Source organism: Pseudopodoces humilis, chromosome 29 (assembly GCF_049639895.1).
Source record: "Pseudopodoces humilis isolate 2021_Gansu_Grassland_sample_001 chromosome 29, ASM4963989v1, whole genome shotgun sequence".
Taxonomy (NCBI): Eukaryota; Metazoa; Chordata; class Aves; order Passeriformes; family Paridae; genus Pseudopodoces; species Pseudopodoces humilis.
The window spans coordinates 2,840,848-2,866,479 of record NC_142228.1 but is presented as its reverse complement, the minus strand read 5'-3'; the positions used below and the strand labels follow the sequence as shown (position 1 = coordinate 2,866,479).

At 58.4% G+C, this 25,632-nt stretch overlaps 3 protein-coding genes across 5 annotated transcripts; all 3 read left to right on the top strand.

Annotated features, from left to right (window-relative positions):
- Positions 1 to 297: 297 nt before the first annotated feature.
- On the top strand, positions 298 to 1,504 carry HCRT (hypocretin neuropeptide precursor). Its single transcript, XM_005531463.3, has 2 exons — positions 298 to 370; positions 880 to 1,504. The coding sequence occupies exons 1-2, from the start codon at positions 302 to 304 to the stop codon at positions 1,321 to 1,323; spliced, it is 513 nt and encodes a 170-aa protein (XP_005531520.2). The 5' UTR covers positions 298 to 301; the 3' UTR covers positions 1,324 to 1,504.
- Positions 1,505 to 1,992: 488 nt separating this feature from the next.
- Positions 1,993 to 11,259, top strand: KCNH4 (potassium voltage-gated channel subfamily H member 4). The gene is made up of 16 exons (XM_088068006.1): positions 1,993 to 2,091; positions 4,550 to 4,783; positions 4,919 to 5,050; positions 5,192 to 5,334; positions 6,247 to 6,490; positions 6,684 to 6,841; positions 7,152 to 7,359; positions 7,480 to 7,674; positions 7,853 to 8,052; positions 8,393 to 8,642; positions 8,747 to 8,961; positions 9,842 to 9,889; positions 9,971 to 10,338; positions 10,446 to 10,549; positions 10,633 to 10,712; positions 10,798 to 11,259. Exons 1-16 carry the CDS (start codon positions 2,016 to 2,018, stop codon positions 11,257 to 11,259), a joined length of 3,117 nt encoding a protein of 1,038 aa, XP_087924132.1. The 5' UTR covers positions 1,993 to 2,015.
- Positions 11,260 to 11,879: 620 nt separating this feature from the next.
- RAB5C (RAB5C, member RAS oncogene family) lies at positions 11,880 to 24,459 on the top strand. 3 transcript variants are annotated; one of them, XM_005531460.2, is made up of 6 exons: positions 11,880 to 11,971; positions 20,273 to 20,517; positions 21,558 to 21,709; positions 21,995 to 22,117; positions 22,847 to 22,940; positions 23,311 to 24,459. In XM_005531460.2, exons 2-6 carry the CDS (start codon positions 20,352 to 20,354, stop codon positions 23,424 to 23,426), a joined length of 651 nt encoding a protein of 216 aa, XP_005531517.1. In that variant the 5' UTR covers positions 11,880 to 11,971; positions 20,273 to 20,351; the 3' UTR covers positions 23,427 to 24,459. The 3 variants fall into 3 exon arrangements, with proteins under 3 accessions (XP_005531517.1, XP_014115650.1, XP_014115649.1); XM_014260175.2 differs by lacking the exon at positions 11,880 to 11,971 and adding an exon at positions 12,295 to 12,315; XM_014260174.2 differs by lacking the exon at positions 11,880 to 11,971 and adding an exon at positions 18,429 to 18,702.
- The last annotated feature ends 1,173 nt before the right edge of the window (positions 24,460 to 25,632 follow it).

The following is a 25,632-nucleotide window of genomic DNA, read 5'->3' as shown; positions in this document are numbered from 1 at the left end:
AGCCGGCCAGAGCTGACCTTCAGCCCATTTGTGCCAGCCCAGCAGCGCGGCCCGGGGGCAATTATGGCCTCATTAGTGCCAGGCATCCCGTCCAGTGAGTACCCTCACAATGGGGACGTGCAAATGAGGGGAAAAATGAGGCGAAAGGCCTGGACCGTCTCCGGGCTACCGGCCACAGCGCTCCCACGTCTCCCAGAGACCAGTCGCTGCCGCTGGCCCAGCGGTATTTTTGGCAGCACTATTGTGCCGGGCTCTATAAAGTGGCAGTGGCAGTGCAGGGTGCCGTGCTGTCGGCTGCCCGATGGGACATGCCCCAGAGCCGCTCGGCCAGCTGAAGACCCCAGGAAGGATGGAGGTGCCCAACACCAAGGTGGGGCTGGGGTGCTGCAGCCCCTGGGGACAAGAGAACAGCGATGGGTGAGAGATCAGAGTGTAGGGCTGGGGGTGTGGGAGGGCCTGGCCGGTTTCTTGGGAATCTCCGAGTGGGCAGCAAATCCCCGGGGCTCCCCGACTGTACCAGCAGCTGATGAGGGGACTGCTTGGGAGGGAGCTGGGCATGCAATGCCTGCAGCATTCACTGCTTGTCCCATGGCACTGGGCAGAGAGGAGGGTGTCTGCCACAGCTGCTGTGTGCCGGAGCAGGGCTGCGGTGAGGACACCCACATCTGGCTGCTGGCTGGATCACAGGTGAGGGTGCTGCGAAGGGCGACAGTCCAGGTGCACCTCGGGTGTGGGGCTGGGCCGCTGTGGCAACAACCAGGGCAGGGAGGAGTTGAAACACCAGTGAGCACAGCAGGGGGAAGGGTCCTGGGGCTCTGCAGTTCCCCCCCTCTCTGCCCTGTCGCTGCCCTGCTCTAACGCTGCGCGTTGCTCCGGCAGCCCCGGCGAGCTGCCTGCCTCCTGCTCCTGCTCCTCTTCTGCTCCCTGGCTGCTGCTCGGCAGAACCTGCCCCACTGCTGCCGGCAGAAGACCTGCTCCTGCCGTGTCTACGACCTCCTGCACGGCATGGGCAACCACGCCGCTGGCATCCTCACACTGGGCAAGAGGAAGAGCGTTCCCCTGGCCTTCCAGAGCCGGCTGTACCGCCTGCTCCATGGCTCCGGCAACCACGCTGCGGGCATCCTCACGATGGGCAAGCGCGGGCAGCACCCTGGCACCACCTGCCACGACACGCTGGGCTGCCCTGCGGGCACGGTCGCCCAGCCGACAGCGGTGCCGAGAGGTGCTGACAGCAGCCCTGACGGCCCCAGGGAGTGCCAGGGACACTCAGGGAAGGATCTGAGCACGAGCCAGGCCCAGGGAGCTGCGAGGAGCTTTTACTAAATGGGATGGGGGCAGCGGGACAGAGAGGGGATCCCTGGCAGGGTGGACTCCGGGGACACACAGCCGGAGCTCAGTGTAAATAGCACTTTTAGATACCTCCTCCCAGCCCTGGCCCTGGCCCGGCCTGCTCAGGGCACCGCGGGCACCGCGGCCTTTTACAATAAATGGTAGCCTGATGTCACCCGGCTCTGTTGTCTCTCTGGGGAGGGCTTGGGCGGGCGCAGCGCCGGGGCAGCTGCCGGAGCCGCGCTTGGACCGGGCTCATCTGCCTGCACCGGGGCGTGCAGCTGCCTGGGCGCGGTACCAGGACAGAGGCTGACCGAGGTGCGGCGGGTCCCGCTCCTCCTGCAGCCCCCGCGGGGCTGGGAGGGCCGGGGGCGAGCGGCTCCCGGTGCCCCCGGTACGGCGGCTCCAATGCCGAGCGGGTCCCGGTGCTCCCGGTACGGCGGCTCCAATGCCGAGCGGGTCCCGCCGCCTCCAACCCAGAGCCCCCCCGGGCCAGACCGCCCCACCCGCGGGCGGGGAACGGTGCCCGACGGTGCCGAGGCCCCTCCCGGTGCCGGGGCGGAGCGGGGGCGTGCCGGGAGCCCCGGGCGGGCCGGGGTCAGCCTGCGGCGCCGCGGAGGGGCCGGGGGCGGCGGAGGCAGCCCCGCCGCCGCAGCCCCGCGGCGGCCGGCCGGTCGGGCGGGACGATGCCGGTGATGAAGGGGCTGCTGGCGCCGCAGAACACCTTCCTGGACACCATCGCCACCCGCTTCGATGGCACACGTAGGGCTGGGACGGGACCGGGGAGGGGCCGTGGCGGCGGCGGAGGGAGGACACCGGGTGGGGAAAGGCGCTGCCCCGCAGGACACGGCGAACGGGACAGGGGACAGGGCTCGGCCCGGCCCCGCTGAGCCGGAGCCTCGGCCGGGTGCGGCCACCCACGCGCCGTACGGGGACCGTCCCGTATCTGGGCTCGGTGCTCCGGGACTCGCCGTGCCCGTGCCCCGGGCCATCCCCGCGGGGCTCTCCCCGCTCCCGCTGCCGGTGCCGCTCGGTGTCGCCGCAGCCGCGCTCAGCACCAGGGACAGATCCCGGTGACTGCTGGAGGGACGCGCGGGGCCCCGGGAGGGGCGGGGGACATCCGGAGAGGGCACGGTCGGGCTCAATACGCCCGGGCTGACCCGGGACCCCCGGGCCCCACCGCTGCCCCGGCCCGTGCCCGTGTCCCCGGCCCCTGAGTTCCTCCCCGTGTCCATGTGCCGGCCCCGGCACGGATTGAAGCCGGGGTAGGTGATGTCCGGGCGCCACACCCCAGCTCCAGCACTGCCGGCACCATGAAGCCACCCGGGGACGGGCCGTGCTCATGACTGACCTCAGCTTCACCTCAAAAACACCTGGAGCAGGTGTCTCCCGGGCCAGCTGCCTGCATGGCTAATCATCTCCCTTCCTGGGAGCCCGCAGCCACCTCCCAGGGCACTGTCGAGGCAATCGGAGCACTCTGGAGCATGTGTTTGCTTCTTTGCCGAGCTGTCTCCTGCCCTGGAGTGACACGGGGCAGCCCTGGTGGCGCAGGGGGTCATTTGCCCGGGGAAGCTGAAATTTGGAATGTTATCCTTGGGGCTGCAACGTGTGAGAAATCTCTCTTCTCCTACTCTGACTGAGCTGCTCCTGAGGGTGACAGGGCAGAGCCACATGTACCACATGGCTGTGATCCCCCTGTCCCTCCGGAGGGGCAGAGCTCCAGGATCAGGCTTTCCTGGGAGGTTCTGGGGGAAGCTGACTGCAACACCACCACCAAAGCCTTGGGAATTTGCCCCGGAGAGCCTGGCTTTGCCTCCAGTGCCCTGGCAGTCCCCCGTCCAAAGCTACCCAACCGCCTCCGGGCACTTTTAAACGGTGTGGGGCTTTGCGGGTTTGATGTGCATCTTATCGGCTTTATCTGCCATGGAGAGGGGTTTAGCGCAGTGATACCCCGAGGGGAGTTAACCCTGCCTCTCCCGGGCAGCTGCTGCTCTGGGCCCCGGGCACCTGGCCAGGCCCACTGGCCACCATGGCTGGGGTCTGCCAAGCCTGCCAGAGCCACATCCTCCAGCTCACTGAGCCACTCCCAAATGCAAACCCTTGTTTTCTGTTCTAATAACACATCCTGGATATCACCATAATCCCGGCTTCCCAGAGCCAAAATCTGGCCTTAGTCACAGCTTCAGGCTATTTTTGCTTCTCCGAGCTAATCCTGGGCTGAGCTGTGCTGTGGTGGCCCCACGGCACCCCCATCGGCCGGGGCTGCATCCCTTCCCTCCCGCAGCCTCTTGCTGTGTTTGCCTTGCCCTGGCATCGCTCTGCCTGTGGTGTGCGGGTCCTGGCATCACCATGGGCTCCTTTCTTCTGTGAGGGGGGCAGAGCACATCTTCCTGATCCTGGCTGTGTGGTGCCGGGGTCCTGTGCTGGGCACCCACCACTTCAGGCCATTTTGGGGCTGGGAACAGCCTGGTCTGCCCACACTGGGTTCCACCACAGTCCATGCCAGCTGCACACCCGCTTCCTTGGCACCCTGCTAACGTGAGCCTGCCTGTCCCACTGGTGCTGTGGGGCAGGGCCTGTGGCTGGGGGCTGGGGGGCAGAACAGCTATTCTGTAGTTGGGCAGGGCACGGGGCTGGCAAGGACTTTCCTGTGGCTGGTGCCACCTCCCGCTGCCAGGGCTGGGTGACGCTGGGGAGGCTCTGGGTGTTGCTGAGAGGCCGAGGATGCTGTGGTTCCTCTCTGGCAGCTGGGCACTGGCCCTTGACTTCCCGTGGGCTCATGGCTTTTCTCCCACCCTCTCAGCTGGTGTCCCAGCACCCCACACCTCTGGGGGTGTCAGCACCACAGCTGGGCACCTCTGGGCTGGATATGCCCAGCCGAGAGCTGCTGCTCCCGCTAAGCTCCCTGAGCCCCGGCGGAGCTGGAGTGGCAGATGGCGAGGGGGAGGCGTGAGCTGCCTCGCGTGGGTGATGGGGGCCAGGAGATGGATCCGGGCTCCTTCCCCTTCCAGAACATGGGGCTGGGGTCCTGCCCGGGCTGGGACCTTGGGGGCAGCAGGAGAAGGGATGGCTCTGGGAGCATCTAGGGGCAGCCAGCAGCCACGTGGAGATCTGGCTCCACTTCCCAGAGGGACACATGGGGGGGCCGGGAGGGCTGGGCTGCTGATCATGCCCTCTGAGGTTGCCCCAAGGCCTCGGGGGCAGCTGTGTCTCCTTTCAGACAGCAACTTCATCCTGGCGAACGCACAGGGCCGCTGTGGCTTCCCCATCGTCTACTGCTCTGATGGCTTCTGCGACCTCACCGGCTTTGCCCGCACCGAGGTCATGCAGAAGAACTGCAGCTGCCGCTTCCTCTGTGGGGCTGAGACCAGCGAGCCCATCCTGCAGAGCATCGAGAAGGCGCTGGACAGCAGGCAGGAGTACCAGACTGAGGTCTGCTTCTACAAGAAGGGTGGTGAGTGGCACATGGGGCTGGGTCCCTGGCCACAGCTCCAGCTGGGATTTGGCCCCATGGCGGTCTCATGGCCCTGGGGGGATGCTGCTGAGTCAGGGAGCTGCCCTGCCTTCACCAACTCTCTCCTTCACCCAGGAGCTGCCTTCTGGTGCCTGCTGGACATCATGCCCATCAAGAATGAAAAGGGGGAGGTGGTGCTCTTCCTCTTCTCCTTCAAGGACATCACAGAGAGCCGAGGCAGGAGCTACCCTGGGGACAAGAAGGAGGGTGAGCCACGGCTGTAGAATGGGGATGGGATTCAGGGAGCAGCGTGTGCAGTGGGCACGTGACAAAGGGATTCCCTGGTGGGGAACACATACACCCACGTCCCAGCACTCTCATTAACTCAGCATGCCTTGTCCGCTGCAGAGAAGCAAAGGAGTGAGAAACAGAGGAGCAAGAAGCCCGGGAACTCACACCTGAGGGCTGCACGGAGGCAGGGCAGGACCATGCTGCACCAGCTCAGCAGCCAGTTTGTCCGGAGAGACCGTGGCGAGATGAAAATCAACCGTGTAAGGACCTGGGAAACCCTCAGTTTTGCCCAGTGCCTCCCATTCCGGGGCTGTGGTGAACTGGCAGTGCAGCAGCTCTCCTGACAGCAGCCTCCAGCCTCACCCAGCCTCGCTGGGATGCTGTTCCCATGCACATCCCTCCCTGGCCTGCCAAGTACCGAAATGCCCCCCAGCTCTGGCAGCCACGCCGTAGCCACTCTGCTCTTGTGTTTGGTTGGCAGCAGGAGAACCCAGAGGGTGCCCAGATCTTGCTGTTGAGACAGCAGACCTGGCAGCTGTGGCAGAGCTGTGCCTCTCATCACACACACACTGTCAGGAAAGCCCAGTGCTGGCTCTGAGCACAGCCATCCTGGCTCTGGGGAGTGCTGTTACCAGGGTGCCAGAGCTCTGGAGCTGCCAGATAGGGCAGGGACCAGAGTCAGTCCTGTGCCAGGCTGCTGTGCCCAGTACAGGGCACCACCTGCAGCTGTGGGGCCAGAGAGAGGGTCTGAGAGCTGCTGGGTCCCAGAGCTGATGAGTGTCATAAAGTCACCCCAGGACATTAGGCAAACGATATCAGTGCACCAGTCTTGAATTTTGGCGATTTGTGTGGGATGGCCCTGGCTCTGCCCTCACTCTCCTCTGCCCCAGCATGTGAATTGGCATCTGAGACGGTTCCAGGCAGCAGTTGGCACTGCCAGGGGATTACTGTTAGTAGCAATGACATTGTGTTAATTGATGTGCTGTAATTGGCCATTCTGTGCCCATCTCTGAGGGTGACCACAGTGCAGGAGAAGGATGTCATCACCCTGGCATCAGGGGCTGCCAGCTGGTTGGCAGGACTCAGGAGATGGGGTGGCTGTGGTGGCCTTCACCCCTGGTGTGGGATGGCCCCTGCACCATCCCCATAGCACCCCACATTTGCTCCTGCAGAACGTGTTTGAGAACAAGCCGTCCATCCCCGAGTACAAGGTGGCCTCAGTACAGAAGTCCCGCTTCATCCTGCTCCACTACAGCATCTTCAAGGCACTCTGGGACTGGTTGATCCTGCTGGCCACCTTCTACGTGGCTATCACCGTCCCCTACAACGTCTGCTTCACGGGCACAGAGGACAGTCTCTCAGCTGCCCGCAGCACCATTGTCAGCGACATCGCCGTAGAGATGCTCTTCATCCTCGGTAAGTCTGTATCCTGATCCGGGATAGAGGTGGGGCAGGGATGAGAGGTGATGGGGAGGGGAGTTGGGATTGCTGTGCCCCTGCTGTTGCTCCTGGGCACACCAGATGTGAGATCAATGTTGGCTGTGGTCCTGGCTCAGCTCTAGCAGGCACAGAAGGGGTGGTGAGGGCTGGTTCTGCTCTCCTGGGGTAGACATCATCCTGAACTTCCGGACAACATACGTGAGCCAGTCGGGCCAGGTTGTGTACGACCCTCGCTCCATCTGCATCCATTACGTGGCCACCTGGTTCTTCGTGGATCTGATCGCTGCTCTGCCCTTCGATCTGCTCTACATCTTCAATGTGACTGTGGTGCGTGCTGCTGGCACAAACACACCTTCTACAGCAACGCTGCTGCCCACCTCCCTGCCCCTCTCCAACACCCACGTCTCCTGGGGATATTTGGTGCCCTGACAAGCCACGACCCTGGCTGACTGCTGGGTGTTAGGCACAGGGGTGCAAGGCTGATTGGGGATAAGCTGCCTCTGCCTTGCCCTATAACCCATGACCCTCCTGGCAGCTGTGGGGGTGGCAAAGGGCTCCTGCCCCGGGGATAGTGCTGGGGTCCCTTTTTGTCCCTGCCTGCAGCTACACCGGGTTCACCTTCCTGCCTGCCCCCCAGACCTCGCTGGTTCACCTGCTGAAGACGGTGCGGCTGCTGCGGCTGCTGCGGCTGCTGCAGAAGCTGGACCGGTACTCGCAGTACAGCGCCATGGTGCTCACGCTGCTCATGTCCATGTTTGCACTGCTGGCGCACTGGATGGCCTGCATCTGGTACGTCATCGGCCGCAAGGAGCTGGAGAGCAACGACCCCCGCACCTGGGACATCGGTGAGCGTGGGGTGGAGGCGTGCTCGGAGCGCTGGGGATCCCCCCCGTGCCGTGGAGCAGCAATGCCAGGGGAGCAGCCCTCACAGCTGGATCCTGCTAACCCCGGGCTGTGCTTGGCAGGCTGGCTGCACGAGCTGGGCAAGAGGCTGGAGGCTCCCTACATCAACAATTCGGTGGGGGGCCCCTCCATCCGCAGCGCCTACATCGCCTCCCTCTACTTCACCCTCAGCAGCCTGACCAGCGTGGGCTTCGGCAACGTCTGCGCCAACACCGACACCGAGAAGATCTTCTCCATCTGCACCATGCTCATTGGGGGTGAGGAGAGCAGTGGGGCCGGGCAGGGCCCTCGCCTCGGGCTGCCAGGGCATTGATGGGCAATCCAGGGGGAGATGATGGGCACGTGTGCCCTGTGAGACAGCCCCGGGCTGGGGTTTGGGGAGGTGCCCCCGAGCTGTGCCCCACGCTGGGCCTGACGCTGCCCTCCTGCCCCCAGCGCTGATGCACGCCGTTGTCTTTGGCAATGTCACGGCCATCATCCAGCGCATGTACTCCCGCCGCTCGCTCTACCACACGCGCATGAAGGACCTCAAGGACTTCATCCGTGTCCATCACCTGCCCCAGCAGCTCAAGCAGAGGATGCTGGAGTACTTCCAGACCACCTGGTCGGTGAACAACGGCATTGATGCTAACGAGGTAGGAGGTGTTGGTGGGGCTCGGCCAGCCCCCTCCAGCCCTGACCTGCACCCAGCGGGGAGCAATGGGGCTGGCAGGGCCAGCTCAGTGGTGCTGGAGGGACCAGGTCTGGGGCAAATTCCTGCCAGCACGGGGAGCGGGACAGGCACATGGAGCAGAAGCAGCTGATTACCGCAGAGCTCGCCTCTGCTAGTCGGGACTGCTGAGCACTGCCGAGACACACGGGCAGCTCAGCAGCGAGATTCCCCGCTCCGGAGGGGGATCTGTCCCCTGGGGCTGCAGGAAAGCTGCTCCTGCTCCCCGTGCCTCGTGCCCAGAGCCCCGGCTCCTCTCTCCCCAGCTCCTACACGACTTCCCCGACGAGCTGCGTGCGGACGTGGCCATGCACCTCAACAAGGACATCCTGCAGCTGCCCATCTTTGAGACCGCCAGCCGCGGCTGCCTCCGCTCCCTCTCGCTCCACATCAAGACCTCATTCTGTGCCCCGGGGGAGTATCTGCTGCGCCAGGGCGACGCGTTGCAGGCCAACTACTTTGTCTGCTCCGGCTCCCTCGAGGTGCTAAAGGACAACGTGGTCCTGGCCATCCTGGGTGAGGGCAGGTGGCGTGGGCTCTGCCCCCGCCCTTCCTGCTGGCCGGCAGAGTGAGGGGCTCAGGGCTCGTGTCACTAGCCCACCCCTGGTCCCCTCCTGCAGGCAAAGGGGATTTGATTGGAGCCGACCTGTGCAGCACGGACCAGGTGATCAAGACCAACGCGGATGTGAAGGCGCTGACCTACTGTGACCTTCAGCACATCGGGCTGCGGGGGCTCTGTGAAGTGCTACAGCTCTATCCTGAGTACGCCAGCAAGTTCACAGCTGACATCCACCAGGACCTGACCTTCAACCTGCGGGAGGGCAGCGAGATGGAGGTGGGTGCGTGTCCTCCTTCTCAGGCCCCTTCCTGTCCTCATGGCCCTGGGGCTGATGTCCTGTGGCCATGGAAGGGGAGTCTGTGCGCTCCCTGCTCGCAGTCCCCAGGCTCCAAGGCTGGGGTGGGGGCTGCAGCTCTGCCACCCCGGCATGAAGGTATGTCCTGTCCTGCTTCTGCCAACCCGGGGAATCGGCAGAAAGAGCATTTGTGATGCAGGAAGCTGAGGTCCCCCCTGGAGTGCAGCACACAGCTGGGGGCTGTGGGTTTAGTCATGCTGATGGCTCCAGCATCCAGGGGGATGTTCTGCTACAGAAATGGCTCTGCTGCACTTTTCCTCCTCTGGATCTGCTGAGAGAGGTTTGGATCTCCTCTGGAGCATCTCCATGGTACCCAATTCCCCCCTGAGCCTGATGGATGTGGTGTAGGAGGTCAGTCTCTAGGCACCAAACAGCCCTACCAAGACCCACCGTGTCCATAACACAGGAGGGGTGTAAACAAACCAAGAGTGGAGAATGCCAGGAGTGTGCAGCAGGTTCTGCACCTGCGTCACTCTCCCCAGCTTGCTGCATGCTGCAGACAGAGCTGGTGCTCTGATGGCTGAGCCGGGGCTGGGATTTGGGGTGCAGCCTTGGCTCTGGCTCAGGACACCCAGGCCGAGGTTGGGCAGCTCACCATTGACATGGCAGCAGCAGAGGAAGGAGAGTGAGTGAGGGGTTGTGGAGGCTGGTGCTGAGGCTGATGTGTGGGGATGGGGAAGGCTTGGTTTTCCAGGGGGGCACTGCGAGGCTGGGGGGGCTGCGGGCCCGTGACTGGTCTCTGTGGAGCTGTGCAGGGGCTCCCTCCCGCTGCTGAGCCGGTACCGTCTGCTCTCCCCGCAGGGGCTCTGCCGCTACTCCCGGTCCCCGAGGCTGTCGCAGGCGCCACAGGTTCGTCCCTTGCCGAGGCGATGGGGGAGGACGGGGGATGGCTGGGGCTGGGGCCAGTCCTGACCTCCTGCCCGCCTGCAGCCTCGTCCGGAGAGCGGTGCTGCCCCGGAGAAGCCCCTTCCCTCCATCGTGGAGGCTGAGGAGGAGCCCGACGAGGTTTTCCAGCAGTCCCCTGGCAGCACCTCCCGCCGCAAGCTGCTGCTGCCCGCGCTGGGCAGCTCCGTGCGCCGTGGCTCCCTGAGCAGCCTCCTGGGCGATGAGATGTGCCAGGTCTCAGCCCTGCGGCACAGCTGCCACTCCCCAGCCCGTGGGGGCCGCGGCCGCAGCCCCTCTCCGCAGTGCCGGAGGGACCCCCGGCTCCTGGAGCGGGATGGTGGCGTGGGCAGGAGGCCGGCCAAGCTCCTCATCCCCTCGCTGCACACTTACGGCCCGCCCGACCTCAGTCCCAGGTACGGCTGGATGTGCCGGTGCCTTGTCCCGCTGCTGGCGGCTGCTCAGATGGTGGCAGAGAGGTGAGGGGGTAACGCGGGGCAATCCTCACCCCCTCCTGCTCTAGAGTCGTGGATGGGATTGAAGACAACGGAGGGACTTCAGAGTCACAAACTTTCTGCTTCAACGTGGACCCGCCGCCGAGTGCGGCAAGGGATTCCCCCACCTCAGGTACTGCCAGCAGCTGCCAGAGTGCTGGCCCCGGGCCCGGGGGGCTCGGCAGGGCATTCGACCGCTCTCTGTGTCCTCCCCAGCAGGGACCGACACGGGCGGCCCAGCCCTGGTGATGGAGACAGAGGAGATAAAGCAGAACATCAGCCGGCTCAACCAGGAGGTGTGGTGGGGACCAGAGTTGGGTGCATGTCCCCAAAAACCCTGGGGACACCGGCCGGTGCTCACTGCTGTCTGTCCTTTTCCAGATCAACCACCTCAACCAGGAGGTTTCGCACCTCAGCCGGGAGCTGCAGAGCATGATGGAGCTGCTCAAGGGTCACCTGGGCACCCCGCAGCCCCCGGCCTGGCCCTGCCGCCTGCCTGCCACCGTCTCGCCGCCTCCCCGGCCCTCGCCGCCCGCTGCCCCGGTGCCCCCCTCGCCCCCGGTGCCCCCCAGCCCCCTCAGCTCCCCCACCGCCAGCCCCCGGGCCAAACGCTGCCCCGTCCGCAGCCGTTCTGCCCACGCCGCCGCGCTGCACCCCTGGCTGGGCACCGAGGGGCCGCGCCCGCCGCGGGGGGACACCCCCGGCCCCGACCCTCGCCGGGGCTCGGACTCGCAGCCGCCCCCGCTGCCGCCCCGCTCCGCCCGTTCCTTCCCCGGCTGCTCGGCCGGGGCTTGGTCTCGGGCCCGCCCGCAGCCACGGTCCGGCTCCACCAGCTCGCACTGACCCCGCGGGCACCGGGGGAGCCTCCCCGGGGGACTCCGCTCCGGGCGGGCCCTGCCCGGGGGGGCCCTGCCCGGGGTCCCCCGGGACGCCGCACTCCGAACACTCGCAGGGATTTTGATACGGTTTTATACTTTTCGCCCACGGGGCCTTTTCTACATCCCGGCCGGGCCCGGCAGCCCCGCCCGGGGTCCCGCGGGGCCGGGAGCGGCGGGGATCTGGCGGAGGGGGCCGGTGGGAATCCGTAGGGATCTCCGGTAGGATCTCCGGCTTGCCCGGGGGTCACGGCCGCTGCCGCCCTTCCGCGGCTGTAGTTCGTGTTGTTCCGCCCCGCCTCTCCCACGCTCCCCGCCACACCGAGAAATAAAGCCTCTATTTTTCCATCCCCGGCTCCGCCGAGTCTCTGCCCGCGGCTTCCCCGCCCTGTCCGGGGCCCCTCTCGAGACCCCACGGAGCCGGTCGCACCGGAACGCCCCCGGACCACAACTCCCAGCAGTCCCCGCGGGGCGCCATGACGTAACGCAGCTCGCGTTGGGGTGGGGCGCTGCAAGGGGCGGGGCGTTAGTGGGGCGGGGCCAGGTGATTGGCAGCTGTATCCACCTATCGCCGGCAAACGGGGGCGGAAGGGGTGGTCGGGTCCGGAAGCGGAACGGGTAAAGGCGGAAGTGAGGGCCGGGGCCTGCGAGACGCACCGGCGGGAGCGGCGCTGCGGGCGGTGAGTGGGGCCGCGGCCCCTCGTTTCGCCCTGTGGTGGCCGGACCCGGAACTGACACAGTTCCCCGGGATCTCGCCCGGCCGAGGTCGGCAGCCGGGCTCCGCCGCTTCAGGGGCCCCGTGACGGGAGTGGAGCGGGGGCTCGGTGGCGCCGCTGTGCCGGGCGGGGCGATGCTGGGGCTGGACCGGACGGGCGCCGCCGCCAGCAGGGCGGGGGCTCTGGGCGGCCGGGTACCCTCCCCTCTCGCCGTGCGCCGGCCTAGCGGGGCCCTGCGGGAATTGCGAGGCGGGGGAGCGGCGCTGCCGCGGGCACCGGCGGCTCCGGCCTGCTGCTACCGCTGTGCGGTGAGCGCTAACGGGACAGGAGCCACGCCGGGTGCGGGGAGCGGCACGGCCGAGGGGAGGGTGCCCGGCTCAGGACAGACATCCCGGCGGCTGTGGGTTCTCGGGGGGGCTCCTCCGGGCTGGCTGTGAGCAGGAACGGGCCCGTGCAGCCGGCACCGTGCGATTGTCCCGGAGCTCAGCCGGGACTGACCCGTGCTTCAGTGGGATTGGGGAAGCTGTGGGGTTTTTATGGTGGGGTTATGTTTTGTATTTTGTAGTAGTTGCTCAGCCTCTGAGGTGGGAATAGGAGCTCCAGGAGCTGGGAAGCCCAGCTGGGTTCCCGGGAACTGCTGAAATGAGGGACATGACTTGATTTACTGCAACTGGGCTCCAGGGGAGACTGTCCTGGGTCAGTACTGGTGCCAAACACAGCCCTGTGCCCCTCGAGGGCCCTTGTGAAGGAAAACCCATGGTGCTGTAGGGCCCCGAGCAAGGCCCACGGGCTGCAAGGACATTTTGTGGTTTGTCTGTAAGAGAATCTCGAGCAAGGCTGTCCTTGGATCTCTGTCACAGCGGGAGAGAGCCTGCTGTGTGAGCTGGGAGTGTGATCGATGTGGGAGTGCAGGTGTGAGTGTCAGCAACAGGTTTGCCCTGCTAAATGCTGGGGAACCGCTCAGGCCTTATTCCTGGTGATGCTCAAGGTACTGACAGAGCTCCTGGGGCTGGGCAGGAGCTGTGAGTGGTGCTGTGACCTGCAAGGACCCCGGCCCAGCTCTCACCCCGGCCCAGCTGACCTTTAGTTGCTGCCCTCTGATGTGGCTGTTGGAGCTCTGACCTTGCCTGTTTTCAATCCTGTAAGGAAGCTGGAGAGGAGAATATGTCGAGGGACTATTTTAAGTCTGGTGTGGAACAACTTGCATCTGCTATTCTTAGCTTTTTGTGTGGAGGGTCAGCACACTTGAGCTGCCCTGTTTACAGCCTGACATGGGGCCTGTGCTCTGCTGGGGCTCCTGAGCCGGCTCTGAGCCTTGGCTGGGGCCAAAAAAGCAAACTCAGTCCAGTTGTCTTGACATGTCCTGCAGTCTGAGTGATTTTCCTGGAAATATCCACTAATTTTCACTACTGCCTTGACCCTTAAAGTCTTTTACATTTCTTTTCAGCTTACCTGGATAATGGGGTGAAAGAACTATGTCTGAAAAGGGGTAAGAATTCAGGATAGTACCTGTAGGCAGCTGCAAGACAATGTTGATCTTGATGCATTCTTGGAGTGAGGCAAGCAGGTAAAGCACGTGCCTGGCTGGATCTGGGAGGTCAAGGACAGGAATGTTTGGGGTCATACCTGGATCTCAGTGTTGAAATCACCCCAGACCCCTCACGAGTCACAACAGTTTGCTGAAACAGTCAATACCTTCAGACCAAAAGTCTGCTTCTGGGGCGGCCTTCTCTCCTAACGTGCTCTGGCTGATTTAGCTGACATTTGGTTAAAGATTGTGCAGGCAGTGATGAGGGGTCCCTGTAAGCTCTGTAAGTAGGGGCTGATGCCTCTTCAGGTAATGAAACAACACAAGGCAAGGCGAGATGGACTCCTGGAGAGGGTTTGAGTTACTGGAGAGCATGAGGGAAAGGCTGGCTTGGCATGTGGATATGAGTATAGTAAGATAAAACATTTATCTAATTTTGCATTAGTAGAGTACACTTTGCTTTCCTGTGAAACCAGTGATGCGTTGGGCAGTGTGTAAAGGAACTGTCTGCTGCTGTGTGTGTGCTTGGCCAAACCTAATTGTTGTGCTGAGACGTGGGATTATATGCAAAGCTCTTCTGCATCTCAGCAGGGATCAGCTGAAGGGCTGCTCTAGGCCCTGCCAGTCATCAGCTCTGGATCCAAACTTCTTCAGCTGCTGCACAGTTAGTGGATGGTGGTCATGGCATCTCCCTGAAGAGGGAGGGGGAAGGAATGCCAAGTGCTTTCACACACAGGAAATGAAATGGGAACGCTTCTAATGAAGTGGGTGTAGCCCAGAGTATTCCTGTCAGCAGACTTAAAAGAAGATAGAATGTAGAAATGTTGGAGTCAGCTGTTTTCTTCCCTTGGGGTATGAAGTTTGCAGCCTCTTATGCAAGTCCTGAGAAGTTGTCGGAATAAAATTGAACACATTGTAGATGCTGTCCAGAAACAGGGAACCTTCCTGGGTGTGACAGTATTGGGGAGGTATAAAATTAATCTGTGTTCTGGGGGGAATGCTGTCCTCCCCTGGAGCACAGGAATGAGCTGCTGGAGCAACTCTGCATAAACAGATAAGAAAACACTGTTTTTCATGTTTGCTTTGGTTTGGTAGTGCTCCAAATAAGGAGCTCCTTGAGGCAGGAGATCTTTGTGCAGTCTGGGAAAGATATTCTGAAGGTCACGGATTCTTTGCAGTGCAGGTGGCAGTTTGCTGCTTTACATTGCTGATGTTGCCTTCTTGCTGACTGACTAGTGGGTGCTATCCAAGGCATGTGTTGCTGAGTGTCTGGTCAAAGCAATGCTGTGTCTGTCGAGGGTATCTGAACAGGAGTCGGTGTCAGGAACAGGAGTTAAACAACCTTGGCTGGAGAATTAAAGCCTTGATGCTTTTGTTCCATTTGAGTCAGTCCAGGCATCCATGACTTGATTCTCCAGCCTTGCTGTGCCAAGGATAACTGAAAGTGGGTGAGGGCTCCAAGAGGGAGCTACTGTGGGACAGGGAGCTAGTGGGCAGCTAATGGGAGAGGAAGGTGATGTAAAACTCTTCCACAGAAGTCTGTGCTGGGGGAATTGTCACAGCAGGGTGATGGCCTTGAAATCTCTGAGGATAGAGTTGTTTTGGAAAAGCTGCTTTGGAAAACAGCTGGCTGCTGGGGCTGCTCCAGAGGGCATGGATGTGCAAATGTCAGGAAACAGATGTGTGTATCAAGTGCATGAGAAGGAGCTGGTACTAGTTCAGGTCTGTAGCTGAATGACTAGTTCAACTTTGGAATGGAAATCCTATTTACCTCTAAATTAAGATGAAAGTGTCCAAATCTTTGTGAGTCTTGGATGTGGGACTGCACAGAGGAGTTGTTACACTATCATAAGTTAGTCACACCCATAGGAGTGCTGCTGTCTGTGCTGGTTTGGGTCTGTGAATCTGCACTTGAGGGTTGTAGTGCAGCTCCTGCCAGCTGAAGTGGAGAGTGGCCCAGTTCAGAGCAGTTCTGAACTCCAGACTGTGTCCTTGCTGATCAGGGCACTGAGAGCTCATTCTCTGGGGAGGGAAAAGGTAGGGAGGTAGACTATTGAAACTCATAAGACTTGATGGGACTGAGGTCTGTGGGTTGAGTGTTTCCTGGTTCATCTCCTCTGTAGCAGGTGGATCTGTTCCTCTTTATCAGCAGCCTGGACCCTCCTGCAGTCAGGCTCAGGAAGTTTGTTCTTATTTGGAACATATTGTTAAGTTGGAATATTGGGTTGATGTTCCATGCTGTGCTAGCCTGGGCTAGTGTGGTCAGTGTGTGGTTCTGGTGAGATCCACACTTTCTGCTGGTCCTGCTCATGGAAGTTGCTCCTGACTCCATGGCCTGAAGTGCCAGTGGAGCCCTGGGCCAGCTGCCCGTGCAGTGTGAGGTGAAGCAAAACCTCTGGGTAACTTCAGAGCTTCCTTTGCCAAGGAATTCATGTAATGCTGTCAGCTATTTAACGAGATAAATACTTCACTGGGGCTTTTGTCTTGAGTATTTTGGTTCTAAGCCAACAAATCCCCAGTGAAGCAACTCCTTGCATAGCTGAGAGCAGCAGCAATCCTTTGGGTAACCAGAGTCTTCAGGATTGGGTTTCTAAATATCCTCAGCTTTCAGAGTAGTCCTTGCTACTGGGTAAAGATGGCAAAAATATCAGATTCTCTAACTTCTGACACCCTCAATGAGCAGCCTCCCTGTGATGGGGTCTCCTGCAGGGGTTAACATGGGGGTCTGACAGTAATTCCCCTGTGGAGATTTGTGTTCTTATTCTGGGTAGGTTTGTTTCCAGTGGGCTCTGTTGCTGTTCCCCTGCATCCTGAGAGCTCTGGAGAATGATCTTACACTTGGGCAAGCAGGGAGTGCAGCAGCCATGGCATGTGCTTTCTCATTTAGGGCATTCAGATTCTTGAATTTAATATTCCTGGCTGTGTACAGCCCCCTCCAGCTAACCCTGGAAAGCAGAGGGGTTGGAAGAGCACAAATGCAGAGGTGATAGACCTGGAGGTCTCACCTGTGGGACAGCATCAGGAATTGGTACTTGACTTGGATCTCAAAGCAAACAACAAACTATGTTAGAGTTCACGATAAAAAAATGAGTGCTTTTGCTGTGGGATGCAGAGCTCCTGTGTGCTTCAGTGAGCAGGAGGTGGGTTGGGCAGGTAAACAAACCAGCAAGAGTCATCTCATGGGTCTTGTGATCTCTCAAGTTCTGGGTTTCACTAGTTAAAAGAAACTAGTAGGAAAATTAATGCTTGTTAATCTTGATTACATGAGTACCCCACCATGCCCTTCCTTTTCATGGCCTTGACAGCTTGAATTAGCATGGTTGGACTTCAGCTGCTTTCCCTTGTCTGTGTGCTATTGCTGTGGTTATTTTGGTCTGCCTGACCCATGGCTCGAGTGTCAGTGCTGGGGTTCTCGTGGGGAGCAGGGAGGGGTGAATGCCCAATTCTCTGCTGGAAGAGGTGGGAGGATGAACAGCTCCCCAAGCACCACAAATTACTTCATAGAGCAGGAAGCAGTCCCTGTTCCTCAAGTCAGTGTCCACTAGTGGGTGTAGGCTGACCTAGCACAGGTTCAGGCTGTGTAGTTCAGCTGCTTGTTCTCTCTGCAGAGCCGAGTTCTGTCTGACTGGAATCCTCAAACATGTTGGCATTGGCAGAGTGCCTGTCTGTGGGGGACAGTGAGCCAGCCAACAATACACCCGTCCTTCCTTGGAGGGAAGAAACTATTTAGGATACAGTTTGCCACGCTGCTTAGGGGAGAAACCTTAGCTGGCCACCTTCCAGGTGTGGTGAAGCAAAAAACCACCTGGCCAGCATCCTTTTTGGTTCATGTTAATTCTGTCTTATTGGTTGTTCCCTTTAACATGCCCTGACCTGCAGGAGATAAAAGGTCAGATTTCTGTAAGGCCAGTAGCATTCATACAGAGATTTCTTGGGGCAAAGAGCTGAATTAAAGCCTCCAAAGAGATCAGATGCAAAGCTCCATCTCTCTTTCCTCTGCGTTGCTGAAGAGCTGAATTTCACTCAGCCTTTTTAAAGGCTAAAGCTGAATTCACTGTAGCAGCTGAGAGGTGCAGGGGTCTCAGCACTCCACCACCACCCCAGCTGGCTATACCTGTCCTGCCACAGAGCTGCTGTCTACAGCACTGGTGGGCACTTCAATTATTTGTTTCTTCCTGTGACCATCAGCTGGTCATCCAGGTCTTGGGTATGTCCTTAGCCCAAGGCTATCAGTGACCAGTTAGGGTCTCTAAATTCCACTCAAACATCTGGAAGGCATGGCAACTTCTCATGTGAGCATGAAGCCATATAAACTTGTATCCAAGCCTCAAACCACCCTTAGATGATGATCCACTTCTCCATAATTGGAGCAGTCGAGACTCTGGCTGCTGCCCTGCCTGCACTGACCAGTGGCTGTCCACAGTGAGCTCAACATAGATGTGCTCATCTAATTCCTTTGGAGTTCATGTAGCACAACCAGATGGCAAAATGCATCAAGATCTGTGAAATATAGGTCAGGCTAAGACTTGAGGATGTCAACAAGCTCATTTCCTTGTTTTGCTCTGGGAATCACCGCTATCGGATTTCGGGAGGCCATAACTCAGACACACAGTGATTCACATGGTGTTTGTGCAGAATGTTGGTCTGGAACAGCAGTGGAGCTGATAGGCTGCCCAGGGAGTTATAAATACAAGGTTAAACCAGAGCTGTTCCCTTATAAGCTCTGTTTAGAGAGGAAACTCTAAAAGATGGAAGCCTCTTCAGGCTGGTAGAAATGGTGAGCTGCTGCTGAGCCTCTTGAACCTGGTGGTGACCAAGCTGTTCCTGGCCAGAGCAAGCAACTCTGCTCCCTCACTGTCCAGCAAAGCCCAGTTGTTTGTTTGTTTCATATCAAACTTTCTCATCCTGTCAGTGTTTGCCCTTTCTCAGAAGAGGGAGGGTAGTGCTGACCATGCTACTTGCAAGGATCCAGCTCTGAATTACAATATTTTTTCCTGTTTAACCCAAGACTGGACTCAAGAGCAATGGCATCACAGCTCTGGCTCCTGAAACATCCCACAGTACTCAGAAGTTTTACTCCTCAGTTTCTGTCCTACCTGCCAGCTCTGGTGACTGGTACCAGCCTAACAGCTGCTGTCTGACTGCTTCCTGGTCAGAGCAATTTGAGGTGAGATGTCTCTAGGTCAACGTGTGCTCAAGTGCTTTGTGTTGTGTAAGGTGCTGGCACTCGCAGGCTCCAGAGGAGCTCTGAACTGGCTGGAGGTTCCCTGTCTGTGTGGATTGTTTAAACTTGAAGCATATGTAAAGTAACCTCAAGCAGTCACAGCTGGACAGGCCTTGCCCTGGAAAGCAGCTGTTTGAAACTCTCCTCTGTGCTGAATAGGCTTGAGCCTTGTTCACAGGACACTCTGCTCCAGTTTGACCTGTTTTAAACTTCTTATTCATGGATATCTAATATTTACTGAGAGAATGCAGGATGTACATAGGCTTTCTTTGGGGATACTCAGGACAAGGAGAAATTGGCTTTTGGGGCATTTTCTTTCAACCAACAGCCTGTGTTAGGAGAGTAGAAGGGAAAGTGATGATCCAGAGCAGATGCAATCAGCTGTAGCATTTATCATCCACAGGGAAGTGGGAGTTGTGAAGGGTACAGGAAATGTGCCTAAATCTGTAACTGTGTACTTGGAAAGCATTCCTGTTCTCTGCAGGCAGCAGAGCTTAGTGCTTAGGGAGGCCCTGGGATTCACTTGTGGGTAACTCTGGATGTAAATCAGCTCATCCTGCTGTTCCTGCCATGGTTTTGTGCTTCTGCACCACTCGGGAGATTGGTGCTGGGGACTGGTTGGCAGTGCTGATCCCAGGGGATGCTGTCTGTCCATGCTGGCTTTGAACAGTCCATGTGAGGAACGTGGCCAGTAGCCTGATGACCTGGAATGCTGTGGGATAAGGGTGCTGAGGCAGCAGGATGGGTGTGGGAAGCATTAGGTGCTGCCTCTGTTTGGATCAGGTTGGGTGGTGATCCCTGGTGTGCAGCAGGAATGGGAGGGGGAGCTGCTGTCAGCTTTGGAGGGGACAGCCTGTGCCCAGAGAGCTGCTGTCAGGTGCCTTTCTGAGGTGAGCACCTCCTCAGGTGCCTCCCATGTAGCAGACAACCTTCCAGGCTCCAGGGCCATCCTTGGGCCCACTGGGAGGGGCAGAATGTTGTGGTTTAAGTGCCTTAGGACAAACAGACAGCTCTAGAAACTCCTTTTGTCCAAAAGCCTCATGGCCTGCAGAGCTGCCTTGTGGCACTGGGATTGCTCTGTATAGTGTTGATAGTCTGAAGTTGCTTCCTTGTGAACTCAGGAAAGGAGGAGGGAGCTAAAGGTCAACCCCAGTTACCTCTGTGAACTGAGTGATTGCTGTTTGAATAGACAAAGCTCTAATAACACCCATTGTGTGCTGGGTGCTGGCAAGGCCTGTGTCACATCCATACAGGGTGGAAGTGTTGGAGGGCCCACTGGTGGGGAGGAGAGCTTGTATTACCATTACCTCTTTACCAGGGAGGCTCTGCAGACCCAGATCCTGCTGCAGAGGCTGCTGCCTAGCAGGAATTGCTCTGTGGTGCTCACAGCCAATAACTTTCCACTGTGGGAAAGAACCACCACCAGTCTGTGCTGATGGTGACTGCAGATCACCCTCTAGAACTGGTACAGCTGGTCCCTGAGCATGTCACTAACTCTGACCTCCTCTTCCAGTTGCAACCTGCCTACAGGTGGATCCCAGTGCAGAACCTGCAGCATCCTTAACTCTTGGCACTCCTGCACTTAGACCACAATGGCAGGTCGAGGTGGAGCTGCCCGACCGAATGGACCAGCTGCTGGGAACAAAATCTGCCAGTTTAAACTTGTTCTCTTGGGCGAGTCAGCGGTGGGGAAGTCCAGCCTGGTCCTGCGCTTTGTGAAGGGGCAGTTCCACGAGTACCAGGAGAGCACAATTGGAGGTGAGTGCCAGCTCCAGATGCCTGTGGCCAGGAGGTGCTGACCTTGCTGGGGCAGTCTGGGGTGTCAGAAGCAAGACTGGCTATTTTGGTCTGGTCTGGGATTTTTGCTATAAATAGAGCCAAACAGTTAATGCTTTAACTCTTGGTTCACAATTTATTTGTTGGTGTAATGATCAGCACAGCAGAGAATAACGCTATGGCAACCCTGCATTTTACCTCTGAGGAGGCTTTGTTTCCAGTGCCTCAGCTCTAGCTTCTAATTGGAACTGAGGCCTTCAGCTTGGTTTATACCTCTTAATTATCTTTTCAGACCATGACCTGGGATTTTGGGGCTGTTTCTAGCCTGACACTGTTAACTACTTTCACAGTGCTTTCAAGTCTAGTAGTTTATTAGCTTGAAATCATTAGCACCGTGTAACCAGTCAACCAAAGGCTGGTTGGCACGTGGGTCTCTGAGCACCAATACTGGGGGTGTCCTGAGGAAAGGCTTGAGTTGTCCTTCTGTGACCTGTGCAGGAAGTAAGCACAGCTGAAAGCGTGGCTAACTGGAAAGCAGGGCCTAATGCTGCTCTGTGGAGTGCTGTGCTCTGCCTCAGTCTGTATCTGAGAGCTGTGCCTTTGTGCTGGGTGTAACACATGGTCCTAGACTCACTGTGACAAGAAAACAACCAGTTATTAAACTGGGGAGTGTGGTGTAAGTGGGCTGAGTTGGGTGGTGGTGTTATTGGTGCTCCCCAGGTCTGATCAGGGTGCTGCCACAACTGCACTGCATGATCTCTGGCAGAGGGTCTGGCAGTCTGGATGCTCCAGGGGCCAGCTGCTGCCTGGGCCCTCCAGACCACCTTCCTGTCACTGTGAGATGGTTCCTGGTTGCTGTGAGCAGGGAGTGTGGCACAGCAGAGCTGCAGCTGCCACAGCGAGTGGCACTGGCCTCTCCAGGGCTCAGCTCGCTCCCCTGCGGCAGCAGAGCTGCTCTGAGCTCCTGTGCTGGCTCTGGGCCCTGTCCTGCTGGAGCTGAGGCAAACCCCCTTCTCTTGCAGCTGCCTTCCTAACACAGACAGTGTGTCTGGATGACACAACAGTGAAGTTTGAGATCTGGGACACGGCGGGGCAGGAGCGGTACCACAGCCTGGCCCCCATGTACTACCGAGGGGCTCAGGCAGCCATCGTGGTCTACGACATCACGAACACAGTGAGTGTGGGCAGGGCTGGGGGGCTGCCAGGAGGCTCCTGCTGCCCCTGGGAGCGTGTGTGGGTCAGAGCCCTGCAGGTACCTGGCTGTGGGTGCCAAGTTCTTGAAAACTGCTCGTGGCCTCTTCCTCAGCTCTGGCCAAGGCTGTGAGCTGATAAAGGATCCTGCTGCCAAGTGCTGCAGAGGCAGAACATTCCTCACAGGAAAACCTTGTTCTAATCATATCTGCCCTGTGGATTCCTACACGGCTGCCCTTCCTGACTGCTGCCTCCTGTTTGCTTCCAGGACACATTTGTACGAGCCAAGAACTGGGTGAAAGAGTTGCAGAGGCAGGCTAGTCCCAATATTGTAATTGCGCTAGCAGGAAACAAGGCAGACCTTGCTAACAAGAGAGCTGTGGACTTCCAGGTGAGTGGGAATCCAGAGAAGTTGTTTCCCCAGCAGGTCAGGAAAGCATATTTTAGATTTTTGCCTAAGTGAGGGAGATGGCAGCTATGTAAAATACGCTTTGATGGAGAATGAAAGTGAGGTTTTGTGCTGAGGACTGCAGGATGCCACTGAGCAGGATCTGTGCCCTGCCTTTGTTTCTGTCATAGCACATGTGGCCCTGGCTGGTGAAAGTCCTGGTGAATGTGGAGGAGGAGGTCCACAGAGCACAAGCTTCTGTCCTCAGCCTCCTTTGCTGCCTTACTCATGTGGGGATGTCTGCAGGGTGTGAAACAGCATCTTCTGGGTACGAGACACATGAGGAATCGTTCCTAGCTTGGTCTCTGCTCTTCACAGCTCTTTCCTCATCTGAGGCAAGTGCTCAGGAGAGGTTCTTACCCAGCCCTCACACAGGATTGCTTGTGGTGCACTTGCAATGGGTGACACTCCCAGCTGACCCAGGCACTGTGTGTGCATGTGGCTCAGTCAGGCTGTGCCCCAGCTCAGCTGAGGGACACTGGCTGTGCAGGGCTGCAGGTGGAGCATGTCCCTGGTTTGTCCAGGCCAGGTGGGGGCAGGGACAGGGGAGGCAATTTCTGGCCCAAGGTAGTACATAGTGTTTCTCCAGCAGTTAGTGCATTGACAAGTGCAAGAAGTTTGCTTGGGGCTCCTGGCAGGCTGCCTTTAGCATTCTGATGTGATTGTTTGTAGGATGCACAAACATATGCAGATGACAACAGCTTGCTGTTCATGGAGACGTCAGCGAAGACAGCGATGAATGTGAATGAAATCTTCATGGCAATAGGTACGGCCTGTGTGTAGGGCTGGGGTAGCTCTGAGCACCAGCACTGCTGCCCAAGAGGGTCCTGTGTCAGCCAGGGCTGGTGGCTCTTACTGGGGCAGGTGTCCAGTTTGCTACACTGGTGTGGCTGGTCTTTCCCCAACTGTGTGGAGCCTTAGCCTTGCAAAGCTGGTTCTCTGTCCCTGTGTCTGGGGTGGTGATGGAGATGGGAGCAGGTCTGATGCCAGCCAGAGCCAAGGATGGGGTGCATCTGCATTTCCATTCTGTCCCAACCTCTGTTGGCAGTGAGGGCTCAGGTGGGAGCAGGCTGGGGTGTGCGTGGGAGGAGGTTGGCCTCTTGGGAGGACCCTGCTAACATCCTGTTTCTTTCCAGCCAAGAAACTGCCAAAAAATGAACCCCAGAATGCTCCTGGTGGCCCAGGCAGGAATCGGGTGGTGGACCTTCAGGAGAGCAGCCAGCCGAGCAGAAGCCAGTGCTGCAGCAACTGAGCAGCTGCTCCGGCCCGCGAGCCCTTGGAGGACGTGACTGGAACCCACGCTAACGATCGCACTTACCGTAGGGCGGCTGCTGCCGGCGCCGCTGTGATTCTCCATCCCTTTCTGATCATAGGCTGGAGGGAGTTCTTCCACCTGCACCTTTCTGTACAAATACTAATTCAATTCTAAGTCTTAAGTCACTTTTTTAATATATGAACTTCTGCTCTTCCCTCTTCCTGGTGGTGGTGGATGCAGGACCTGGTGTCTGCCCAGCCAGCGTGGCCGTCCCGCGGGTGAGGCCAGCAGCAGCCAGGTCCCACAGCACTGTAGTTCACTATGGGAAACAAAGGGATATTGGGACATGTGTTTAAAGTTCCCTGTCTGTAAGAGCTGAGGCTGATCCCGTATGATGCGCCCAGAACAACCACTAAACTGTAGCATTAGAGACAAACTCCGGCTCTTGGGCCACTTATTGACCAAATCAATGATGAGTATTTGGGGTGGGGCAGAGGGAAGCAAAACTGGTTTCTTCTGTATTTTGTATTGTATGTTTCTCCATGTAACCAATCAGTATCTTGTCAATATAGTACATCCAACGAGCTGCCTGTTGTCTTTCTTTGTGTTGGACTCCAGCATGCCAACTCTTCTTTTCTCTCGGTTCTGTCGTAATGCACTAATCCTGTTGCAACTTTTGCAAAAAATCTTGTATAGAAATTTGTCCTTTTCTTGATGGTTGTGATGCCACTAATATTGTTAACCCTGCTCTGGTGAGAATACACAAGGTTTACTGATGTACAGAGGTGGGGTGGGGGAAACCTTGGGTAACCTGTCGGTGAGAATGACGTGTATTGCAAAAGCCTGTAATTCCACAAAGAATGAAGGGAGGTATTAAATGGCTTCTGTTGCCAGACTCTAACTGATGTTGGCTGCTGCCTAGTGCCTAATGCAGTGTCTTATGCATCCTGGTATTTAAGAGGAACTGTTGACTTAGTCTTCATCACAAACTTCAGTTTTGTGTGATTAAAACAAAATTTTTATAAACCTATCATAACCACAATGTTCATGTTTCTTAATGCAGCAGGGACTGGACCTGAGCCCAGCAGTTCTGGTGGAGGCTGAGATGTGCTGGGCTCCTCCTGATATGTCCCACACCTTGGTAGGGAAATGGGGCCCTTCCTTCCTGAGGAGGGAGAAGTGGGGCTCCTGAGCTCGGGCTGTGCAGCTGCTCCTGCACATCTGCTCTCCTCACAGTGATGGTGCTGGTCTTCACTGGGCTCCAGTGTGCTCAGGGGAGCTTGAGGGAAACTCTGGGAATTATTCCTTGCTTGATATTTCTGGGGAAGCTACAATGCAGTTGGGAAGAGGTGGGGGATCAGTGTGTGGAGGAGCTCTGCTCTGCAGTGGGACAGGCCTGGGACGGTGCACCAGAACTCATGAACACAATGCCTCTGTCCCTGGAGCACGATGGCCTTGGAAGATGCTGCTCTCCTGTCACTGCTGCATGGACTGTGAGACCCCAACACCCTGGGACCTGGAGTCAATGTGGAAGAAGGAGCAGCCCCTTGCAGCTCTATCCCTACCATGTGTGCTGCTGACAGCACCATTCATGCTCGGGAGAGGCTGAGGATGGAGATGTGCTGCGTTTGAAACCTGCTGTCCCCTCAGCGGAGGAGCTGCAAGAGGCTCAGTCACAGGAGAGCTGTGAATAGAGTTGTATGAACAGCCTTGGCTTATGTGCCCTTCATCTGCTACCCAAGGTCTCAGTGCCTCTTCCTCATGTTGGATTTCCTTAAAATCTTGGAAGCAGGAAGGGTCTGTGGAGTGATTTAGTGATGGAGTGCCTGGACTCGTGCTCAAGCCTGGGCTGCCTGTGGGGTGTGGGCTGCAGTGGCCCCCAGTATGCCTCATTTGTGTGGTGCTGTTTGTGCTTGGACTGCTGAGCTGCTGGGACCACCCAGTGCTTACAGTGTGGGGTGGACTGATGCTGGTGGTTTCCCCAGGCAGCCAGAGATGGACCAGTTTTGGAGAAGAGCATCCCTGATCCCACTCAGAATAGTCCAGTGGGCACTGTGTGCAGTGCTGTTGCCATCTGCTGGCTCCTCTCTGTGAGTGCCTGGTTTCTTCCTAGACTTGGGGTCTCTGTGCAGGTATCTGTGATGCCCTAAGGAGGGTGTTGCTGCTTTCCAGAGCAGGTGCTCAGGGGCTCAGTATCGAGGCT

What these genes read in the sequence shown, in the direction of transcription:
- KCNH4 (XM_088068006.1), top strand. Translation starts at nt 2,016, where the DNA reads ATGCCGGTGATGAAGGGGCTGCTGGCGCCGCAGAACACCTTCCTGGAC. An exon ending in CACCCGCTTCGATGGCACAC is followed by an intron (nt 2,092 to 4,549) that starts GTAGGGCTGGGA and finishes GTCTCCTTTCAG; the next exon opens with ACAGCAACTTCATCCTGGCG. An exon ending in ACATCTTCAATGTGACTGTG is followed by an intron (nt 6,842 to 7,151) that starts GTGCGTGCTGCT and finishes CCTGCCCCCCAG; the next exon opens with ACCTCGCTGGTTCACCTGCT.
- HCRT (XM_005531463.3), top strand. Translation starts at nt 302, where the DNA reads ATGGGACATGCCCCAGAGCCGCTCGGCCAGCTGAAGACCCCAGGAAGG. An exon ending in TGGAGGTGCCCAACACCAAG is followed by an intron (nt 371 to 879) that starts GTGGGGCTGGGG and finishes TTGCTCCGGCAG; the next exon opens with CCCCGGCGAGCTGCCTGCCT.
- RAB5C (XM_005531460.2), top strand. Translation starts at nt 20,352, where the DNA reads ATGGCAGGTCGAGGTGGAGCTGCCCGACCGAATGGACCAGCTGCTGGG. An exon ending in TCTACGACATCACGAACACA is followed by an intron (nt 21,710 to 21,994) that starts GTGAGTGTGGGC and finishes GTTTGCTTCCAG; the next exon opens with GACACATTTGTACGAGCCAA. An exon ending in AGAGAGCTGTGGACTTCCAG is followed by an intron (nt 22,118 to 22,846) that starts GTGAGTGGGAAT and finishes GATTGTTTGTAG; the next exon opens with GATGCACAAACATATGCAGA.